General features: G+C 44.3%; 1 protein-coding gene and 1 pseudogene across 4 annotated transcripts in view; both read left to right on the top strand.

Moving 5' to 3' along the window:
• The window catches only part of Ppp1r13b (protein phosphatase 1, regulatory subunit 13B), a 79663-nt gene that overhangs the window by 46856 nt on the left and 13520 nt on the right, over positions 1–19287 (top strand). For all 4 annotated transcript variants that reach the window (XM_006515796.4, XM_006515797.4, XM_030246683.1 and 1 more), the window contains exons 4-7: positions 2978–3054; positions 14835–14936; positions 16268–16442; positions 17523–17719. In XM_006515796.4, the coding sequence (XP_006515859.1) occupies positions 2978–3054; positions 14835–14936; positions 16268–16442; positions 17523–17719 (551 nt within the window). The remainder of the gene's footprint in view (positions 1–2977; positions 3055–14834; positions 14937–16267; positions 16443–17522; positions 17720–19287) is intronic.
• Positions 128–638, top strand: Gm19195 (predicted gene, 19195; annotated as a pseudogene).

Genomic DNA, 19287 nt, shown 5'->3' with positions numbered 1-19287 from the left:
GTGCCCTGCTCTGCACTCTGTGAACACTTGGGTAAACATACCGAATAAAAAATGTTTTGAGCACAGAGGTCACTCGTGCCGGTGTCAACCCACGTGTGTAGTGAACTCAGGGCATCATGATGTAGAGATGGGGGCTTGCATGACCTGTGCCTTCAGGAACTTCAGCATGGAGTAGTGAGTGGAGCGGGAGATCAGCCAGGACGAAGCCCTCCATGGCACCCAAGCACCCTTCCACCTGCAGGAGCACCTGAGTCAGTATCCAGAAATTGAAGAAGAAGTTTCTAGAAAAGATAAGCTGCTGTCATTGCTAAGAGATGTATATGTCCATTAGAAAGATTCGGAGCCTTCCTTGCTGGTAAAAGATGTTGAACCACAGCAAGAACCAAAGGAATTCAGACTGCAGATAGGAGATCACTTTGATAAGAATATCATGGACATTCTCAAAGGCAAGATCACTGTTGTAGAAGCATTGACCATAAACTCAGTAACCATAAACTCTCTCCAGGAACATGGACTCTGAGAAGATCGCCCAGGAATACCATTCAGAACTGAAGGACGTAAAGCCCCTTCTCAAGTATTTCATTACTTTTGAAATCAAAATCTTTCCTCCAGAAGACAGGAAAGCAATACAGTCAAAAGGAAAAAAAAAAATACAGTCAAAAGGAAGAAAAATCACAAAACAGTTTCCTGTGTGCCCAAGCTCCGTGCCCTTGGTTTTTGTGTATTAAATTATACAAGTTACTGTGAATTGAGGGCCATAACGTTGAGAGCTCTTTGACCTCTTCAGGATTGTTCATATAATTTTTTTTTAATTTACGTACATGTAGTTCCTGGTATATGTTTGCAGTATTGATCATGTGGCCCAAATGATTCAATATTAAGTTTCACTCTCCAGTTAAGGATGGTTTCTTCTTTGTAGGAGACACTGAAAACAAGAGCCCCTGACCCCTGTAAGACTGGCATTGTCTTAGGGACAGGTAATCATCAAGGAACACAGCGACTCTATTTCCCAAGTGAGAAGAGAAGAAACTGAGTGTGAAGGAAGAAAAATGTATATTACTACTCTAGAGATTAAAAATCCATGAGAGTTTTTAAATGTTTTAAATTGGTTTTAAATATGAAATAACTTTTTAGAAGAATTAGTGGTATCTGAGACATGCTAGCTGTCTGTCTTTTGACAAATAGAAATAGGTAACTTGAAAAGTTTTCTGAGAGGCAATACTTAAGACTATTGAACAAATAACTTCCTTTAAATTTAGAAATGAGAGAAATATGAATGAACAGCTAAAATTAAGAGGATCCAATTTGATAACCAACGTTTATACCTGTTTTCATTCTAGAAAAAAAATAGCCAGTAGAAGTATAAAATAAATCCCTGAAGGGACTTAGAAAGTTAATTAAACTCTGGAACATGGCACATTCCAGTAATAGAGTCTCAGATGAGGTGACATGAGTTTGGCTCATTCTGGCATGGTATACCTGTGGGTTCTTGGCCATATTGTTTGACCTCTCTGAAATTGAATTTCTATACAAATATACCTGCCTTATATAAATTCCAGGACAACAGTGAAGATAAATGACAAAAGGCCAGGTAAATACAAAGTCTTATAGCTAAAATTGGTATCCACAGAGCATAGAACAGAGTTGTCTGTCATTTATGATGCAAGGAAGCCAGGGTTTAAGTTCTCAGAATCCTACTAGTATTTTTACTTATTCTGCCAAAACAAAACACATTTCAAGAGGACAGAATGGAGTTGAGGGAATTGGGCTTGTCCATGTTCTTTCAAGGGGACAGACAGACATACCTGCCTCGAGATTCCCCTGGAAAGGATGTGGAGGATGAGAGGAAGCCAGCATGGTGACGGAGGGAGGCAGAGGGAACAGCAAAGATGGGAGGTGACTGGGAAGTTTGTACGCTTCTTCAGATCTAGTTCCAGTGAATAAACTACACCTAGTTATTTGTGGCTCAATACAGAAGTTTAAGAGAACATGCTAATTCTAGTCATTGTAGAGTATATTGGAAAGTGCAGTCACGGCCATCTTCCTTTAATTCAGAATGAGTATGTGAATCAGTAGTACTGATGTTTTCCGGGTGGCTGGCAGATGTAAATATGGTTTCTTATCTGGTATCACACAATAAAATCTTTCCACTTTACACATTAAAAAATGTTTTGAAAACAAAAAAAAATTTTGAAAAACAAAAAGTAAACTTTGGGGACTGGAGAGTCATCTCAGTGGTTCAGAGCTCACACTGCTTCTACAGGGACCTGAGTTCAGTTCCCAGCACCCAGCCAACAGCTGCCTGTAACCCCAGTTCCAAGTACACCCTCTTGACCTCCATGAGTACTGCCCTCATTGCACAACCCACACACAGACACTTACACGTACAGCTAGAAATAGTCGCATGTGATGGCACACACTTCTAATCCCAGCACTTAGAAAGCAAAGGCAGACAGGAGGACCTCTATGAGTCTACATAGCAAGTTCCAGCCAGCCAAGGCTGTATAATATAGCAAGACCTCATCTTCTCAAAAAAACAAAACAACAATAATGATGATTTTTTAAAATCTAGAAATAAGTTCAGTACTCATGCATGGAACTCTCAAAAATAGAAAATAAAAATCTAGAAAAGATGGCTGACAATGTTCCTTTTGGCTTACAGTTTGAAAAGACAGCTGTCCCTCACGGTGGGGAGGGCATGGTAGGAGAGCCTTTCAGGCTGCGGTGTCTGGGTCGAGGCATTGCTCACCCTCAGGAAGGAGCATTTGTGCTGGTGCTAGCTCGCCTCCTCCATTTCATTCCGTCCAGAAACCCAGACCACAGCACAGTGCTGCACGCATTCAGACAGGGCCTTCCCACGTTAGTTAAACCTTCCTGGAGACCCCTTCATATACACACACAGGTGGGTTTGTGGTGTTTCTAATCCAGTTAACTGTGGACGAACTACAGCATGGGTTTTATCCTCTCATATCTTTAGGTGCCCGTCAGACCCAAGAGCAGAGAACTCAGAGGAGTGTAGTAAATGTACCTGGAGAAAAGCGCACTGAAAATGGGGTAAGTCATGCGAATTAAATTGGATTTTTTTATTTGTGTGTGTACTGGTCACGTGTTAATGCAGGTCCTTGTGTTTGTGAGCCCATAGAGGTCAGAGGACAACTGCAGTGTTGTGTCTCAGGACCTGTCCACCTTGTTTTCTGAGGTCTCTAACCGGCCTGGAACTTTGCAAGTAGGCTGGGCTGAGTGGTCAGGGAGCACAGGGGCTGCCTGTCTACATTCTCAGCACTGAGACAAAGAATCGGGCAGAGCCCTGGCTCCATCTCTGCAGGGTTGATGTCTGATCACTGCCAGGATTGAGGAACAAAGTGGGCGGAGGGTGACCATGTCTGAGCTGTGGAAGGGAGGGATGAGGCTCCTGCATCTCTGTAGCCTTGGGCAGGAGGCTCGATGTTGTGGTTAAGTCACATGAAGACTTCCTTCCTAGGAATACTGTGTGCATGGAGAGAATGAGGGGATAAGAAAATTTTAAGCCTGATCTTTTTTGGAATTTTAGTTAGAACTTTTTCAAATAATTTTATGAGGGCTGGAGAGATGGCTCAGTGGTTAAGAGCACCGACTGCTCTTTCGAAGGTCCTGAGTTCAAATCCCAGCAACCACATGGTGGTTCACAACAATCCATAATGAGATCTGACGCCCTCTTCTGGTGCATCTGAAGACAGCTACAGTGTACTTAGATATAATAATAACTATTAAAAAAATAATTTTATGAGTAGAGGATTGGTTTATTTCTTTCCGCTCTGAAACTAACTGGACATTTAACCTTGGGCAAGTGTATGTGTGGTCTTGTTAGGTGCTGATAAGAAGGCTGGAGGGAGCCTGGCTGTACACTGCAGCCTGACTTGTGCACTGGCTACAGTTGCCTCTCCCCTCCCGGCTGGCTGCTGACATTTGTTGGTTTACCTCTGTGAATGCACAGGTTGAGGAGCGCTTATTCATAGGGCTTCAGATCTCACAGCTTTTCAGATTGGAAAAGCTTCATTGATTGGTGAATGTTCGAAAGTAATGCTAGAACTCTAAAAAGTATTGGGTTTTGAGCTTTTGGGTAAGGGAGCTCTAACAGATTAGAGCTGCTGCTCTTCATCCTCCTGAAACTGTTAATGTTATGTATGTGATTTGCCTGCATGTATGTATGTATATATGTACACCATGTGCATAAGCAGGGCCCATGGAAACCAAACGAGAGCTCTGGATCCCCTGAAACTGAAGTTTCAGACAGTTGTTAGCTGTCATGTGAGTACTGGGATGCAAAAGAGCAGCAAGTGCTCTTAATTGATGAGCCATTGCTCCAGACCCAAATCTCTGCTTCTTTGAACTTCTTTGAATCACATGATGATCATCTTTGTAAAAGAAGGATGCTAGCCTCCTACTCCTTCCTCGTCTCCCTCTTTCTAAATTTTAAGCCGTATATAGCTTATCGTGTCAAGATTGACAATATTTATATATACTTATATCTAACTCTAAGTAGATATGATTTTAGATTTTGTCTACAGAGTGTTCTAGGCTATAATTCAGTTGTTAAGAGTATTAGCCTAGGATGTATGAAGTTCTGGGTTCCATCTCTACTACAATACAAGCCTACAACTTCAGCAGGAAGGAGGGAAAGACAGGAGGGTTAGTAGTTCAAGATCACCCTTGACTGTACTGGGAGTGCAAAGCCATCTGAGATAGATGAGAGCCTGTCTTGAGAGAGAGAAGGCAGCCATGGTGGTACACCTCTTTAGATACAGCTGTTGAGAAGCAGAAACAGGTGGCTCCCTGTGAGTTCGAGACAAAGACAGAGGTGAGGAGAGAGGGAGCGAGGAAATAACTCAGTAATAATTGTTAAGTTTTATAGATAGCTACCATAGAACCTGTCTTAGCTGCTTTGCTGTTGTGAAGAGACATCATAATGAAGGCAATACTTCAAATAAAGTATTTACAATTGTAGAGGATGTCCATGGCCATCAAGGTAGGGAGCGCGGGCGCAGCAGAGAGGCATGTGGCTGGAGCACAAGCTAAGAGCTTGCTTCCTGATTCCACAAATTAGAGGCAGAGAATAAGACTGCACCTAGCAGTGGCTTTTGAAACCCTAAAGCCCACCCCCAGTGACATACTTCTCTAACAAGGCCACACCTCCTTCCACAAGACCACACCTCCTAATCCTTCCCAAAACATTCACCAGCTAGGGACCAAGCATTCAAATAAGTGAGGCTATGGGGGAGTCATACTCACTCAGACAATCACAGAGACAGAGTTCTAGTTTGTTATTAGAAAACGTGGTGTAAATACATGGTGTGTGCACATGTACATAGAAGCATTGATTTGAGGACAGATCAAAAGATGCTGTAGGTGTTGGCCTTTACTGTTTGTTGTCCTCTCTGCACACAGCAGAGCAGCCTGCTAGCTTCCCAGGGTCCTCTTGTTGCTGCCTCTTACCTCTCTGTAGACAGCCCAGGGGTCACAGCTAAGCTCTGCGGAGGCTAGCTTTTGGGTGGGTCTGAGGGTTCAGACTTAGGTCTCACACCAAGCCATCTTCCATGCCCCATCATTTTTTCCATTTGGTTTCAGTGTCTCATTTCCTTTTGCCACTCATAGATGTACTGCCGTTAAGGTGTTCCTGTTCCTTACACTCCAGTCTCTAATGATCATTTCACAGTCCTCATCTGACAAATTTTTCATTCTAAATCTGGAGGAGTTATGCAGAGACCTCTTAACTGTTTCAGGAAGTCAGTCTGTGTGTGTGTGTGTGTCTGTCTGTCTGTTTGTCTGTTTGTCTGTCTTTCTCTGTGTCTCTTAACTCTCTGTCTCTGTCTCTCTCTCTGTGTCTCTCTCTCTCTTTGTCTCTCTCTCACTTACCCTACTTTTGTGACAAGGCCTCACTGTACCCCAGGTGTACCTCAAGCTTGCCATGTAACCAAGAGTGATCTTCACCTCCTGCTCCTCCTGTCTCCACCTCCCGAGCGCTGGTATTGCCGTCTGTATCACATCTGGCATCTCTCACTCTGAGATTTCCTGACACAGCTCGATGTAGCAGCACATGCCTTTATTTAAGCACCTGGGAAGTAGAGGGCAGATTGCTTGAGTTCAAGCTCATCCTTGGCTACGTAGTGAAGCTCTAAGATACCTTGGGCTATACAGTGAGACTGACTCAAAATAGATGGATAACTGGATGGATAGATAGATGCTCGGTGGAATTTGTGGTTATGTAAATGTAGTGGGATCTAAAACATTCTTTATGTGACTGTTCCTGTACCAGCAACATAACCTCCAGGACACAGGGCATACATCACAGTAAGAATTCAAAATTAACAGCATAGTTTTGAAAATCCTTTGTCTGTGTGTGTGTTTGTGTGTGTGTGTGTGTGTGTGTGTGTGTGTGTGTGTGTGTGTGTGTGTGTGTGCGCGCGCGCTATAAGTGTATGTGAAGGCAACAACCATGTGTATTTCAGGATTGAACTCAGGCTGGCTGTCAGTCTTGGGGGCTAGTGTCCTTACCTGTTGAAAATCCTTTTGAGTTCTAAGATACACCATGATCTGAGCTTCAGGGATGGTAATGAAAATGAATGGTAGATGGAATAATATTCTTAATGTGTAATAAAGGGAGAAGGCTAGTATTTATAGGTCTGTGATGTTTTCTTCCTTGATAAAATTGTTTATATTAAGAGAAAAAAATTTAGACGTGAAATTAAAATTAAAAATGTGTTTATGGAGCTGGAGAAATGGCTCAGCAGCTAAGAACACTGACAGCTTTTCCATAGTATCCAGGTTCAATTCCCACCACCCACATGGAGGCTGACAACCATCTGTGACTCCAGTTCCAGGGCATCCACCACTCTCTCTGGCTTCTGGGGCAACTGCATTCATGTGATGCACAGACATACAGGCAGACGAGACAGACACATAAAATAAAATAACTTCTTAAAAAGTGTGTTTGTTCCTTTTAAAGAGCTTGTAGTTAGAAGAAAGTCTGAGATCCTGTCGAGATCTCAGACTTACATTGCTGCAAGCATCACATCAAAGATGGTTTGTATGTCATGGGATCTAAGACATTCCTATGTGACTGTGACTGTACCAGCAGCTTTATAGCATGCATCCCTGCCTTTTAACCCTGTGATGCACTGCCCGGTGAAGCACTTCATTGTCTCCAAAGCACGTATACATGCATTTTTAAATTAACAAGATGTTAGAAATATCTTCCCCACAATTTCTGGGTTCCGGATGGAGCAGTTGTATCTTTAATGTTCTGCTGTGAGCTGAGACAAGAAAGAGATCAGGTATCAGCTTGAGGGAGAAAGGGTGTGTTTGGAGTAAGACAGTATGCTGGACGTGAGTCACACCCATTAGCTGCTCTACAGCCTGCAAGTCAGTGGGACAGGCTGGTCTCGGTGGTGGGTGACTGCTATAAAGACTTGGTTACTCTGTGTGCCTTGTGTGCTGCTCTAAGGATCATGGGTTCTTTGATTGAGTACGAGTGCTCATCAGCGTGACTCACTACTCTGAAAGGACACAGTGCATGGAAAAGCATGATCCTTGCTAGAGTCCTGGCTGTCCTTAGTCCAGCTTTGCTGAAAAAGCCACTCCCACAAGGCCAGTTGATTCTGTTTCTTGTAACTGGTACAAGTGTAGCCCATATTTAGGCCATGGTCTATTTTGAGCTAATTTTGGGTATGGTATAAGGTAGAATCCCAAATCCACTCTTTTGCATTGTTTTATCATTTGATAAAACACACTGTCCTTTCACCTAAATTGCCTGACACTTGATCAGCTGAATATAAAAGTCAAGATTGACTTTTGGAAACAGTTACTAATGAGGTCACTCAGTGTTCGTTTTCCGTGTGGTACTGAGGACGTGGTTATTGCATGTCAGGTAACAGCTGTCTAGGAAACTACGTTCGCTACTCTAGCAGCAACACAGAGGTGGGGTCAGGCCAGGATGCACCTGCTTCTGAAGCAGCTTTTGCTTAGTCTGCGATCCTTGCTGTGGGTGGATAGCTGTTATTTCTTCTCCTTGCCAGCAGTTCTTGCCACACCTCTGCCTGGGATGCCGTCCAGGGTCACCTCCGGCTCAGGCTTTGCTCAGTGCATCTGGCCCCCAGCTGCTCCTTCCTGTACAGTGTCGTCTCCTCTTACACTGCTTTGTATGGGTATTGCATGATCTCAGGAAGCTCTCTGCGTTCATTCAGTGGATTTGGGGTATAGGGAAATTAGGAATAAGTAGTCCCCTGTTTATGAGTGAGGCCATCTAACTTTATTCTGACTTTGTCAGACTTATTGATTCTGAGGATCAGCATCTATTAATAATTCTACAAAGGTCCCTATAGACATTCCATTCCCTTTTTCCTGTTGGATCTTGATTAGCTACCGGTCTTGTTTTGTTCTTCCTGGCTCTTAAATGTCTTTTGCTTTGTGTTGTATTCTGCATTCTTTAATAGAGACATTTTTCAGCCAATGAATTTGTCTTCAGCTATATTCAAACAGCTATTTGTCTGTTTGGTTGTTTAGTACATATCAGGTAGTCTTAATATTTGTAATGGAAAAAAAGACAAAGTCCAGGAGGAAATACTTGAGACTCATATGCTTGACAATTAACCTATGCTAATTACTTATCACTAAAGATAAAGAACTCTGAAAACTCAGTAAGTTTTATTCGTGTTTTTATTTAAAATTTTTTATACATTTTTATCATGTATTTCTCCTCCCCAGCTCCTCCCAGATCCTACCCACCTAACTTTGTATTCTCTCTCTTAAACCTCTCTCTTAACAAATGGGGGAAAAACCCACAAAACAAACAAAAAATAATAAGACAAAAATGCCAAAGTGCAACATAAAGTTCACCAAAAAAAAAAAAAAAGTGGCATTTATTTTGTGTTTGGAGCATGACCTGCCCTGTAGAGCTGTTGATATACCCAGTGAGAGAAAACTGATTTTCCTTAGCCAGTGGGTATCAATTGTAAATAACTTCTTGGTTAGGGGAAATAACCCAGTTTTTAAGAATTGGGCATGGGTTCACCAAGGGAGATCCATGAATGCCTGGTTAAGCACATGGAATTGGGTTCAACATCATTAATGTTCAGGAAAATACAAACAAAATCATTTGAACATCCGATGCTAAAAGGTACACATAGCAAGCTTGATCTGGTGTGGAGAGGAGAGGCAGGAATCCGAACGCATTGCTGGGTGGGATGTGGATGCTGTAATCTGCAGAGCACTTGGCAACTTGGAACAGTTTATGTCAGTCTGCCATATAAACCACATCCTGCTCCTGAGAGAGAAGCCAGTCTCTGTGCAGACTTGTGTGTGAGTGGCTGCAGCAGCTGCTAGAGGCCATAGCCAAGACAGGCAAAGCCTGAGGGCAGATGCGAGCTTTGTGTTCCTTTTGTTGCCCAAGGCTCTGCCTTCTGGTGATTGTTCTCTTTGCTCAGTGAAGCTTTTCGAATGGAAAAACACCCATATGCATAAAATAAACTAATTAGAAATTTAAAATAAATATGTTTGATCTTGTATTTAGATGGTTACCATGAGTGTAGCTCTGGGTGTCCTATCAGCTATGATCTTGGAAACAGTCACTTGCTGGTACTTTGCTTATGGTTCTCATTAGAATCAACATTCACTGGGTTTTTGCAGCAGGGTCTTTTCTGTGGCCCTGGATATCCTAGAATGACTCATAGAGGTCTGCCTGCTGGGATTATAGGTATCCTCACCGTGCCTGGCACTGGCTAGCTCACATTTTCTCTCGTTACATATTTGTTTGCTTGTTTTATGTGAATGAGTGTTTTGCATGCATGAATGTCAGTACTCATGGAGGCCAGAAGAGGGCATCAGATCCTCTGGACCCAGAGTTATAGACAGTTGTGAGCCACCATGTGAGTGTTGGGAACTAAATCCAGGTCTTCTGCAAGAACAAGTGTTTACAATTTCTGAGCCATCTCTTCAGCTCCTCTTTTTGTTTCTTTTTTGTTGTGAACTATCCATACAGAAAAAAAATGTATAAAATGTACAATTTAAAGAATTACTCAGGACTAGAGAGCTGGCTCAGTGGTTAAGAGCACCGACTGTTCTTCTGAAGGGCCTGAGTTCAAATCCCAGCAACCACATGGTGGCTCACAACCATCTGTAATGAGATCTGATACCCTCTTCTAGTGGGTCTGAAGGTAACTACAGTGTACTTACATATAATAAGAAATCTTTAAAAAAAAAAGAATTACTCAGAGGCTGTTGGGATTACTGGTCAAATGTAGAATTTCTGAACTTATTCTTTTTAAACCAATCCTATGTTGTTTGTTTTAGCTTTGCAGACACTTAACACAGATGTTTAGTGAAGGTAACTTTTAAACTTCTGCTGAGATTTCACAGGTTGTTTTAGAGAAAGAAATATAAACAAAAAAGCAGTTGTATTAAAAATACAACAGAGGGCTGGTGAGGTGGCTCAGTGGTTAAGAGCACTGACTGCTCTTCCAGAGGTCTTGAGTTCAAATCCCAGCAACCACGTGGTGGCTCACAACCATGTGGAATGGAATGGAATCCAATGCCCTCTTGTGGTGTTTTTAATCCAGCAGAAGTAGAGCAAGGTTCCAAAGTAAGCTGTGGTGCAGTTAGCTGCATCAGAGTCCCCAGAGGGTGTGCAGTTAGCTGCATCAGAGTCCCCAGAGGTGGTGCAGTTAGCTGCATCAGAGTCCCCAGAGGTGGTGCAGTTAGTTAGCTGCATCAGAGTCCCCAGAGGGTGTGCAGTTAGCTGCATCAGAGTCCCCAGAGGTGGTGCAGATAGTTAGCTGCATCAGAGTCCCCAGAGATGGTGCAGTTAGCTGCATCAGAGTCCCCAGAGATGGTGCAGATAGTTAGCTGCATCAGAGTCCCCAGAGGTGGTGCAGTTAGTTAGCTGCATCAGAGTCCCCAGAGGTGGTGCAGTTAGTTAGCTGCATCAGAGTCCCCAGAGGTGGTGCAGTTAGTTAGCTGCATCAGAGTCCCCAGAGGTGGTGCAGTTAGTTAGCTGCATCAGAGTCCCCAGAGGTGGTGCAGTTAGTTAGCTGCATCAGAGTCCCCAGAGGTGGTGCAGATAGTTAGCTGCATCAGAGTCCCCAGAGGTGGTGCAGTTAGTTAGCTGCATCAGAGTCCCCAGAGGTGGTGCAGTTAGCTGCATCAGAGTCCCCAGAGGTGGTGCAGTTAGTTAGCTGCATCAGAGTCCCCAGAGGTGGTGCAGTTAGTTAGCTGCATCAGAGTCCCCAGAGGTGGTGCAGATAGTTAGCTGCATCAGAGTCCCCAGAGGTGGTGCAGTTAGTTAGCTGCATCAGTCATCAGAGGGTGTGAAGTTAGCTGCATCAGACTGGTGCCAGAGGTTGCAGGAGGGAGCAGGAGTGATCAGAGGCCTCCGGAGACAGTTAGAGGCCACTACACTGAGAGCTTAGATTAAATCTCTTTTTTGAGACAGTTCCTGTTACTGTCTAGGGGTCTTGATTGGGTTCATCTTCTCTGCCAGGTAAAGATTAAAAGAGAAAATTCTCAACCACGGCAGGGGCAGCAGGGGGCAGCAGGGGTAGCGGCTGATCTCAGACAGCAGACAGCAGACACGCTGAAAGAAAGGCTGTAAGGGGTGAACACACACACACACACACGCGCACACACACACACACACACACACACACACGTGCACACGCGCGCACACACACGCACACACACCCGCCCCCGAGTCTTTCCTGGAGGACTGAGGGTTCTAAGGGTCTCTGAAGGAGGTCTTCCTTCCTCAATTAGGGTTGTTGAGTTTGAACCATGACAGAGAGGCTGATGGGTCCATAGCTGTGGGGTAAAGATCTGACCTTGAACTTGCAGGACCGACCAGTCCATAGTCAGTACCCACAGGAAGTTCACCATCTTTACTATCTAACTCTTGCCCGCGCTGGACTGGCCAGCAGTAACGACGTTGCAACAGGATCCTTCTGCACACGTTTATTGGGAGAGCTTGATTGCAGAGGCGAAGAGACCCTGAGCCCAGAGCTGGTGCTGCTTATATAGGCCTAGGAGAGGCGTGTCTCACACCCGGATTGGTTATGCACTACGCCTCATTTGCATGTTCCTCATCTGATTGGCTACTCTCTCTCTGTACCTCACAGAGCCTCATTATCATACCTCATTTGCATGTCTCACATCTGATTGGTTATACTCTCAAAACCTCATTATCATGCCCGGGCAAGGCAGTGTCTTTGCAAAAAACTTTACTGCATATGTACACATTGGTTGTTTGTCCAAACTTATGCGTGGTGGCCAGCAGTAGTCAGTGCCACTCTGCAACGGCACATGTGGCTTCCCACATCTAACTTGGTCCATCTCCCTATCTGTGAGACTATCAGGGAATCTTAATAGTCCTTCAGGAGTATGGGCGGTGGCTCTGCCTCAGCAACCATTAACTGTCAGTAACTCTTGCGGAAGAGTTACTGTAGTGACTGTGTAGTCTGGTGAACCCGTACCCATCCCTGACAGGCTGCTGACCGGCCACTCCCATGCAGCTCCTGTACAAGTAATCAGATCCACTGTGAGGCCAAGAGCTCAGCAGGCATGCCGTGTCCCGAGTCAGGATCCCATGGCACTCCTCTGTCCTCAGCTCTCACCGTCTGTGCTCACTGTTCATGATGTCCCTGAGCCTTGATCTGGGCGGCATAGATAGATATTTACAGCCAGGCATTCTGTTGTCACTTGTTCTCAGCATTGGGCCAATTATAACTCTCCACACAGCAGCACTGGCCTCCGGACATAAACCACGTATTTAGAAGGCAGTGTGATGGTCACAGGATGTCCAGCAGCCAGACAGCAGGATTAGCTCATCCTCCAGGGCCTGTGACTAACGTAAAACAGCAGGCCTCAGCTCCCTCCACAGAGCAGGCCTCAGCTCCCTCCTGTCAGAAAGCAGTTGATGGCCCTGTAGCAATCAGCAGTGTGGGCCAATAGGGCGCAGCTAAGTAAAGCTGCTGGTTTTGCTCCTCCAGCAGCCTGTACAGGAGGGACTTTATTTTTGGTAGAACTTGTTTGTGTTAAAGTGGAAGTATCTATAACTTGACAGTTTAAAAAACCTCATTTTTAAGGATTGGCAAGATGCTTGAGGGCAAAGATGCTTGGGGAAAGCATCTTCCATCTACATGTGAGAAGGAAAGAGCTGCCTTTTTAAATTATCCTGACTGTCCATGGTGTCAGGATTAATTAATTAATGTAAAATCTCTCTTTTTTAAAAAGAGACTAGCAGTGGTGGCGCACTCCTTTAATCCCAGCACTTGGGAGGCAGAGGCAGGCAGATTTCTGAGTTGGAGGCCAGCCTGGTCTACAAAGTGAGTTCCAGGACAGCCAGGACTACACAGAGAAGCCCTGTCTCGAAAAAAAAAAAAAAAAGGGGGGGGGGGACGACTAGTTCCACATTGCTCCGTTAGGATCTTTGGATAAAAGAATAATATTCAGATATGTATGTGACTCTGAGTCTATGTTCCCGGAGCTTAGTGTACGCTCAGATAATCTTAAGAGTTTAGGAAGAGGCAGAGCTGGTAGAATGTGGGCTGGAACTGGAAAGACGGCACAGCAGTTAAGAGCCTTTCTTTCAGAGGACCCAGTTTCAATTCCAGCACCCACATGGCTGCTCACAACTCTGGAACTCTTCTTGCCTCTGAGGGATACAGGCAAAACACCCATATACATAAAATTAAATTCCAAAATTAGGAAAACAATTGTAAGAGGTTAAAAAGTGCCGGAACTTAAAGGGATCCTCCCTCCCTCTCTCTCTCTCTCTCTCTCTCTCTCTCTCTCTCTCTCTCTCTCTCTCTCTCTCTCTCTCTCTGTGTGTGTGTGTGTGTGTGTGTGTGTGTGTGTGTGTGTGTGTGTGTGTGTAAATGTAGAAGTAGGAAGTGGGTAGTGAGGATCTGAGGGGTTAGAAGGGAAGGGTCAGCGAGACACCAGGCCTTTAGAATGGCGCTCTGCTGCTTTTATGAGCTGCCTCCTTTGCTCTGTCCTTACCTCTCCCACGGCTCCTCTCCCAGAGTCCTCACATACGCAGCGTGTGGACTTGAAGGATATGTGCACAGTGCATGGAGCACGACTGAGAGGATACGTCTTGCACATGGCAGAGCTTAGTGAGTTGTGTTCTATGTGACGGGCTAAGAGCACGGGCTGCCTGCATTGCTGTATGCTGCCTGCTCCTGCTTGCTCTCCCATCTGTGAGGTGGAGTGCCCTAGCACCTGCTGATGGACATTCTGCGGCTTATGTGGGAAGGGTATACGGCCAGTTGTCAGCTCCACTTCTTTCTATGTCCAGCCCATATGCACCATACTGTTAGGTAATAGGCGAACCACATGGAAGGTTTTTAATGAATATTTGCATTTTAGATTCTATTACTACTTCCATTTCTCTAGAGCAGGTGACAGTGCATTTTTGCGGGAGGGTGGGGGGAGGAGGAGTCATCAGTATATTTACTTTTTGGTTGTTTATCTTTAACTGTTTGCCAGCCCCATTTGCTCAAATACACCTGTTAAATCCCTATTCAGAACAGAACTTCATTTATGCACATCTGCAAATGGTCATGTCATCTTTTATTAAATACAGTATCTGAAATTTATGCATTAGAAAAATGGTATTTAGAAAAAAATTACACTTGTTATTTACTTTTAATAAAAGTAGTCACCACATAGGAGAAGTTCTTGTCAGGAAAAAAACTAAGTTTTATTTTTCTAATTCCTTGTGAGCCTATCTAAAATGTATGCTGACACTTAGAGAAAGGTAACCTTGCAGAAGGAGGACAGATGTCCCATGAGCACTTTTGTTCCTACAGGTTGGGAATCCACGTGTTGAACTTACCCTCTCAGAACTTCAAGATATGGCAGCCAGGCAGCAGCAGCAAATTGAAAACCAGCAGCAAATGTTGGTTGCCAAGGTACATTCAAAAGAAACCTGACTCACAATGTGTAATTCAACTTGCTGTTAGGTTAAGGTTACCATCCCAGGTGGTGAGATGGGGCTGTGCTGAGCAGCGTATATGTGCTGCACTCTGTAGTGGCACATGTGCCTGAGTCTTCTTGATGTTGGGGTTGCATCAGAGCCTTTGGGCTTTGGTACACATGCCATTCCAGCATGGTGAGTGATTGATATAACCAAATGGCAGACAGAATGTGGACAGATCCCTGGGTGTGGTCTCTGCCATGTAGTAGAATTTACTATCCTATAGGAGACTGGCAATCTGACGAAAGCTCTGGCGGGGCCTGGAACAGTGATAGCCAGTTAACAAATGGGCGTTCTAGGGGCTTTTCCACATTGAGCATGTTAGGGCCCATTATATACCCCATAGCCTGCTTTTGTGGTAAACCCTGAAAGTGAGTTTGGGGATTTTTCTAAGTCATGGTTTAGTTATACTTGATAATCAACTAGAAAAAAATCAGAGCTACAACCCATCCCTCCTAAGGGTTATTCATACTGTCTTAAAACAGTATGAATCCACTTCAAAGAAAGCCCCTGAACAGCCAGCCTTTAATCCCAGCATTCTAGAGGCAGAAGCAGAGGCAGAGGCAGAGAGGCAGAGAGAGAGGCAGAGAGGCAGAGGCAGAGGGATCTCTGTGAGTTCAAGGCTAGCTTGATCTACAGATCGAATTTCAGGATGGTCAGGGCTACACACAGGAGAAAAACTGGTGAGGAGCGCTATGTGCATTTTCCTGTAGGATTGTTTTGTTCTTTACAAAACGTTTCACAATTTAAAGGCACTAACTATGAAGAAATCAAACAGTCCCTTGATTGCCTAGTAGTTTGAGGTAGAGATTGGAGGTTTATCTAGTGATCTTCTTTCCATGTGGAACACTCTGATATTTAGGAAATTGAGTGTGGGATCCTTGGAAGTACTTCATAACATCAGGAGCCCTGGGCAGACAGCAGGAGCAAGGCTGGTGGGACTTGACAGATACTGTGGCATGCAGAGGAAAGTGCGGGAACAGACCGAAGTTCCTTGCTGTGACCTTTCAGCAGAGGCCCCGGCATGAGCCGAATGTGCAGATGAGTGCATGTAATCAGATCTGCCTTAAGAATCCCCAAACTCACATCGTCTCACACATATGGACACCAGTATTGTCAGTTTTGTGTGGTCTGACGTGTGCAGAATTCCTTCAGTGTTCTTTAGTAGGTGATGCTATAGGGTGCACTCAGTTTGTCTGTTTGTTTCATGTATAAAAGTAACCTTAAGTTTCTACCTGCAAAGCTTATGGTTTTCATTCTTTATAGGAACAGCGTTTACATTTTCTAAAGCAACAGGAGCGCCGCCAGCAGCAGTCCGTTTCTGAAAATGAAAAGCTTCAGAAACTGAAAGAGCGAGTTGAAGCCCAGGAAAACAAGCTGAAGAAGATCCGGGCCATGAGAGGACAAGTTGACTACAGCAAGATCATGAATGGCAATCTGTGTATGTGCTGCATGCGGGCCTGGGCCCACACCCGGGCCAAGTCAGGGCAGTCCCGGTCACAATCCCAAATGGCACTGCACGTTTCTAACCCTTAACTCTCACCTGCAGCAAAGAGCTCGCTGGGTTAACTGGGGTTTTTAATTATATATTCTTCTCTGGAAAAGCTAGTCAAGTCTGAGTGAGGGTGTGTTCTAGGATGGTATTATTTGAATTCAATTTCCTGGATTTTTTAAAATATAAACTTAATTATGGTTTTTTATAGGGCACAGTAATAATTTGATGAATGTATATTACGTGTATTGCTTAATCAGGAAGTTCATAATTCTTTCTCCTTAAACTTAAAATTTTGATAAATTATGGTGATTTTTGCATATGTATGGCATTTGGTTTGTCTGTGAATAGCTCTGGACCTTTCTGTTATGGGTGATGGATTTTGTGAGGTTGCTCCAGGGGCTATAATGAGTAGTCTGGTTTTGTTAAACTACGTAAATTTCATCCATGCATTAAGATGACCATACTGCCAGGTATGGAGGCACATGCCTGTAATCCCAGCCCTTGAGAGACTATGCAGTAGCCTCATCTCAGCAGCCAGTCACTTAGGTCACACAGGTGCTTCTCTTGCTTGTCTGTGAACTCTGGGCTGTTTGTGTTTGTCTGTTTGATGTTACAGCAATGGGTAAGACCTTCACAACAAAGCTTTTATCTTGCTCTCTGGGATCTGAAGTGCTTTGACCAAACTAGCTTTTAAATGGATGCCCCTAAGGACTATTCAGTAGCTAATGGAAGCATAGTCACTGACTTGTGAGGAGTCACATCACGGCTGTCAAAGCCTGCTGGTGTTTTGCAGCCAGGTAGGCTAGAACACCCGCACAGCAAACCTAACAGAGTTTCTTCATCCCTAGCTCTTGGGAGGAAAAAACTCTGTTTTGGGTTATACATATACTGTATCTTTATTATTTTATTTTATGCATACTCTTTAATCCAAGGCTAGCATAAATAGTACCAGAATTGAGTGTAAGAATAGAAATGAAGGCAGAGTATGTTCTTTAAATAACCTGTTTTCTGTTTTGGTCATTACAGCTGCTGAGATAGAAAGGTTCAGTGCCATGTTCCAGGAGAAGAAACAGGAAGTTCAGACTGCAATCTTACGAGTTGATCAGCTTAGTCAGCAACTAGAAGATTTAAAGAAAGGAAAACTGAATGGGTTCCAGTCATACAATGGCAGGTTGACAGGGCCAGCAGCAGTGGAGTTGAAACGACTCTACCAAGAGCTGCAGGTAAGAGCCTGGTCTGGGGTGGTTAACTGCACATATCCTCCTTCTGACTTTCTGTGTAAAATGTCAGGGGTATTCAGAGCCTGGAAACAGACTCGCTGACCCTAACTTCATAGTAGTTCTGACCTCGTGTGCATGTAAATGCCTCCAAGGGTTGCACTCCTATCTGCTCAGCGCAAGCGAGGGCTTTGGACTGACTTAGGGAGACAAACCAGTCATATTTCAGCCTTCAACGTTTCCATCCCTCAGGCTTGGAGAAATGTTCAGAGCTCTTAAGCACTTCCTGGTTTTGCAGAACACCCAAGTTCACTTTCTACCACTACATGGTGGTTCACAAACATGTGTAACTCCACCATGGGAACTGCTGCCCTCTTCTGCTCTGCAGGCACTATGCGTACATAATGCACATGCCGTTCACCCAGCACGCGAGCGCGCGCACACACACATGTATACACATGGCATGAACTTACATAAACACACACTTACACATAAATAAAACAATAATAAAATGTCAGTTACAGCTCGGCAATTTAAATACTATATTTGGAATTTAGGGTTGTCTCTGTGACCCTCCAGTTACCTCCGTGGTTGAAGTTCCTCATTCAGGGGCTGGGGTTTGCCTCCTGGGTTCTGATTGAGCTGCTGCGGGGGCTCCCAGGACTCAGAGTGCTGTTGGCCCTTGGCTTGCTTGTGCTTTGAAGAGGATGAGTGGTTAAAGATGTTTGTCCTGGTGATGTCCCATAAAAACTCAGCTGGGCTGGAAGAGCATGACCTTAGGCAAACAAGCTGCCTCTGTCCTGGCTGCCTGTGCTGTGCCTGCTCACGTGGGCAGCCCTGCAGACATTCAAACACAAAGCCACACTTCTGTCTTCCCTCTACTCCCTTCTCTTTCCTTCTCTCCCTGGAAGTGAGAATTTGACCCTTTTTGTCACTTTCTTCCTCCCTCCTCCCTTTTGCCCTTCCCCCTCCCTTCTTCTCTCCCTCCCTCCCTCCCTTCTTTCCTTCTTTTTGTTTGTTTTTAACACGGAGTCTCTCTGTGTATGCCTGGCTGTCGTGGAACTCAACCTGTAGACCAGGCTGGCATCGAACTCAGAGATGTGCCTGCCTCTGCCTTCTGCCTCTGCTGGGACTAAAGGCCTGTGATACCATGCCCTGCTAAGAATTTGACCTTTTAACTAATATAAATATAGTTTTTCCATTAGAAAGTGCTCCACTTATTAAAATCATGGGAAACATTCTATCCATAAATTATGTTTTCTGTAACAACTGGAGGGTAAGGGGGGGGGTCTTGTTCTTGAAAAACACAATAAATATTAAAAGGTGCAGAGTTTTGTGCTTCTAGATTACTTTGCCAGGAATCAAAACTTAGAATTAAGTATTCACCAAAGTAGACATTAAAAAAAGTGTCATTTTCTCTTCTCTTACATCCACAACTGCCTATCAGATAAGCTAGACTAAGTCAGAACAGCCCAACAAGAAACAGAAAATACTGTTAGGAGATCTGAGGTTGTCATGTAAGCTGTTCCTTGCTGACCCTATTATTCTATAACCCTAATAAAGGTGGGGTGGGT

This window comes from Mus musculus, chromosome 12 (assembly GCF_000001635.26).
Source record: "Mus musculus strain C57BL/6J chromosome 12, GRCm38.p6 C57BL/6J".
Taxonomy (NCBI): Eukaryota; Metazoa; Chordata; class Mammalia; order Rodentia; family Muridae; genus Mus; species Mus musculus.
This window is presented reverse-complemented; position numbering and strand designations above follow the sequence as displayed.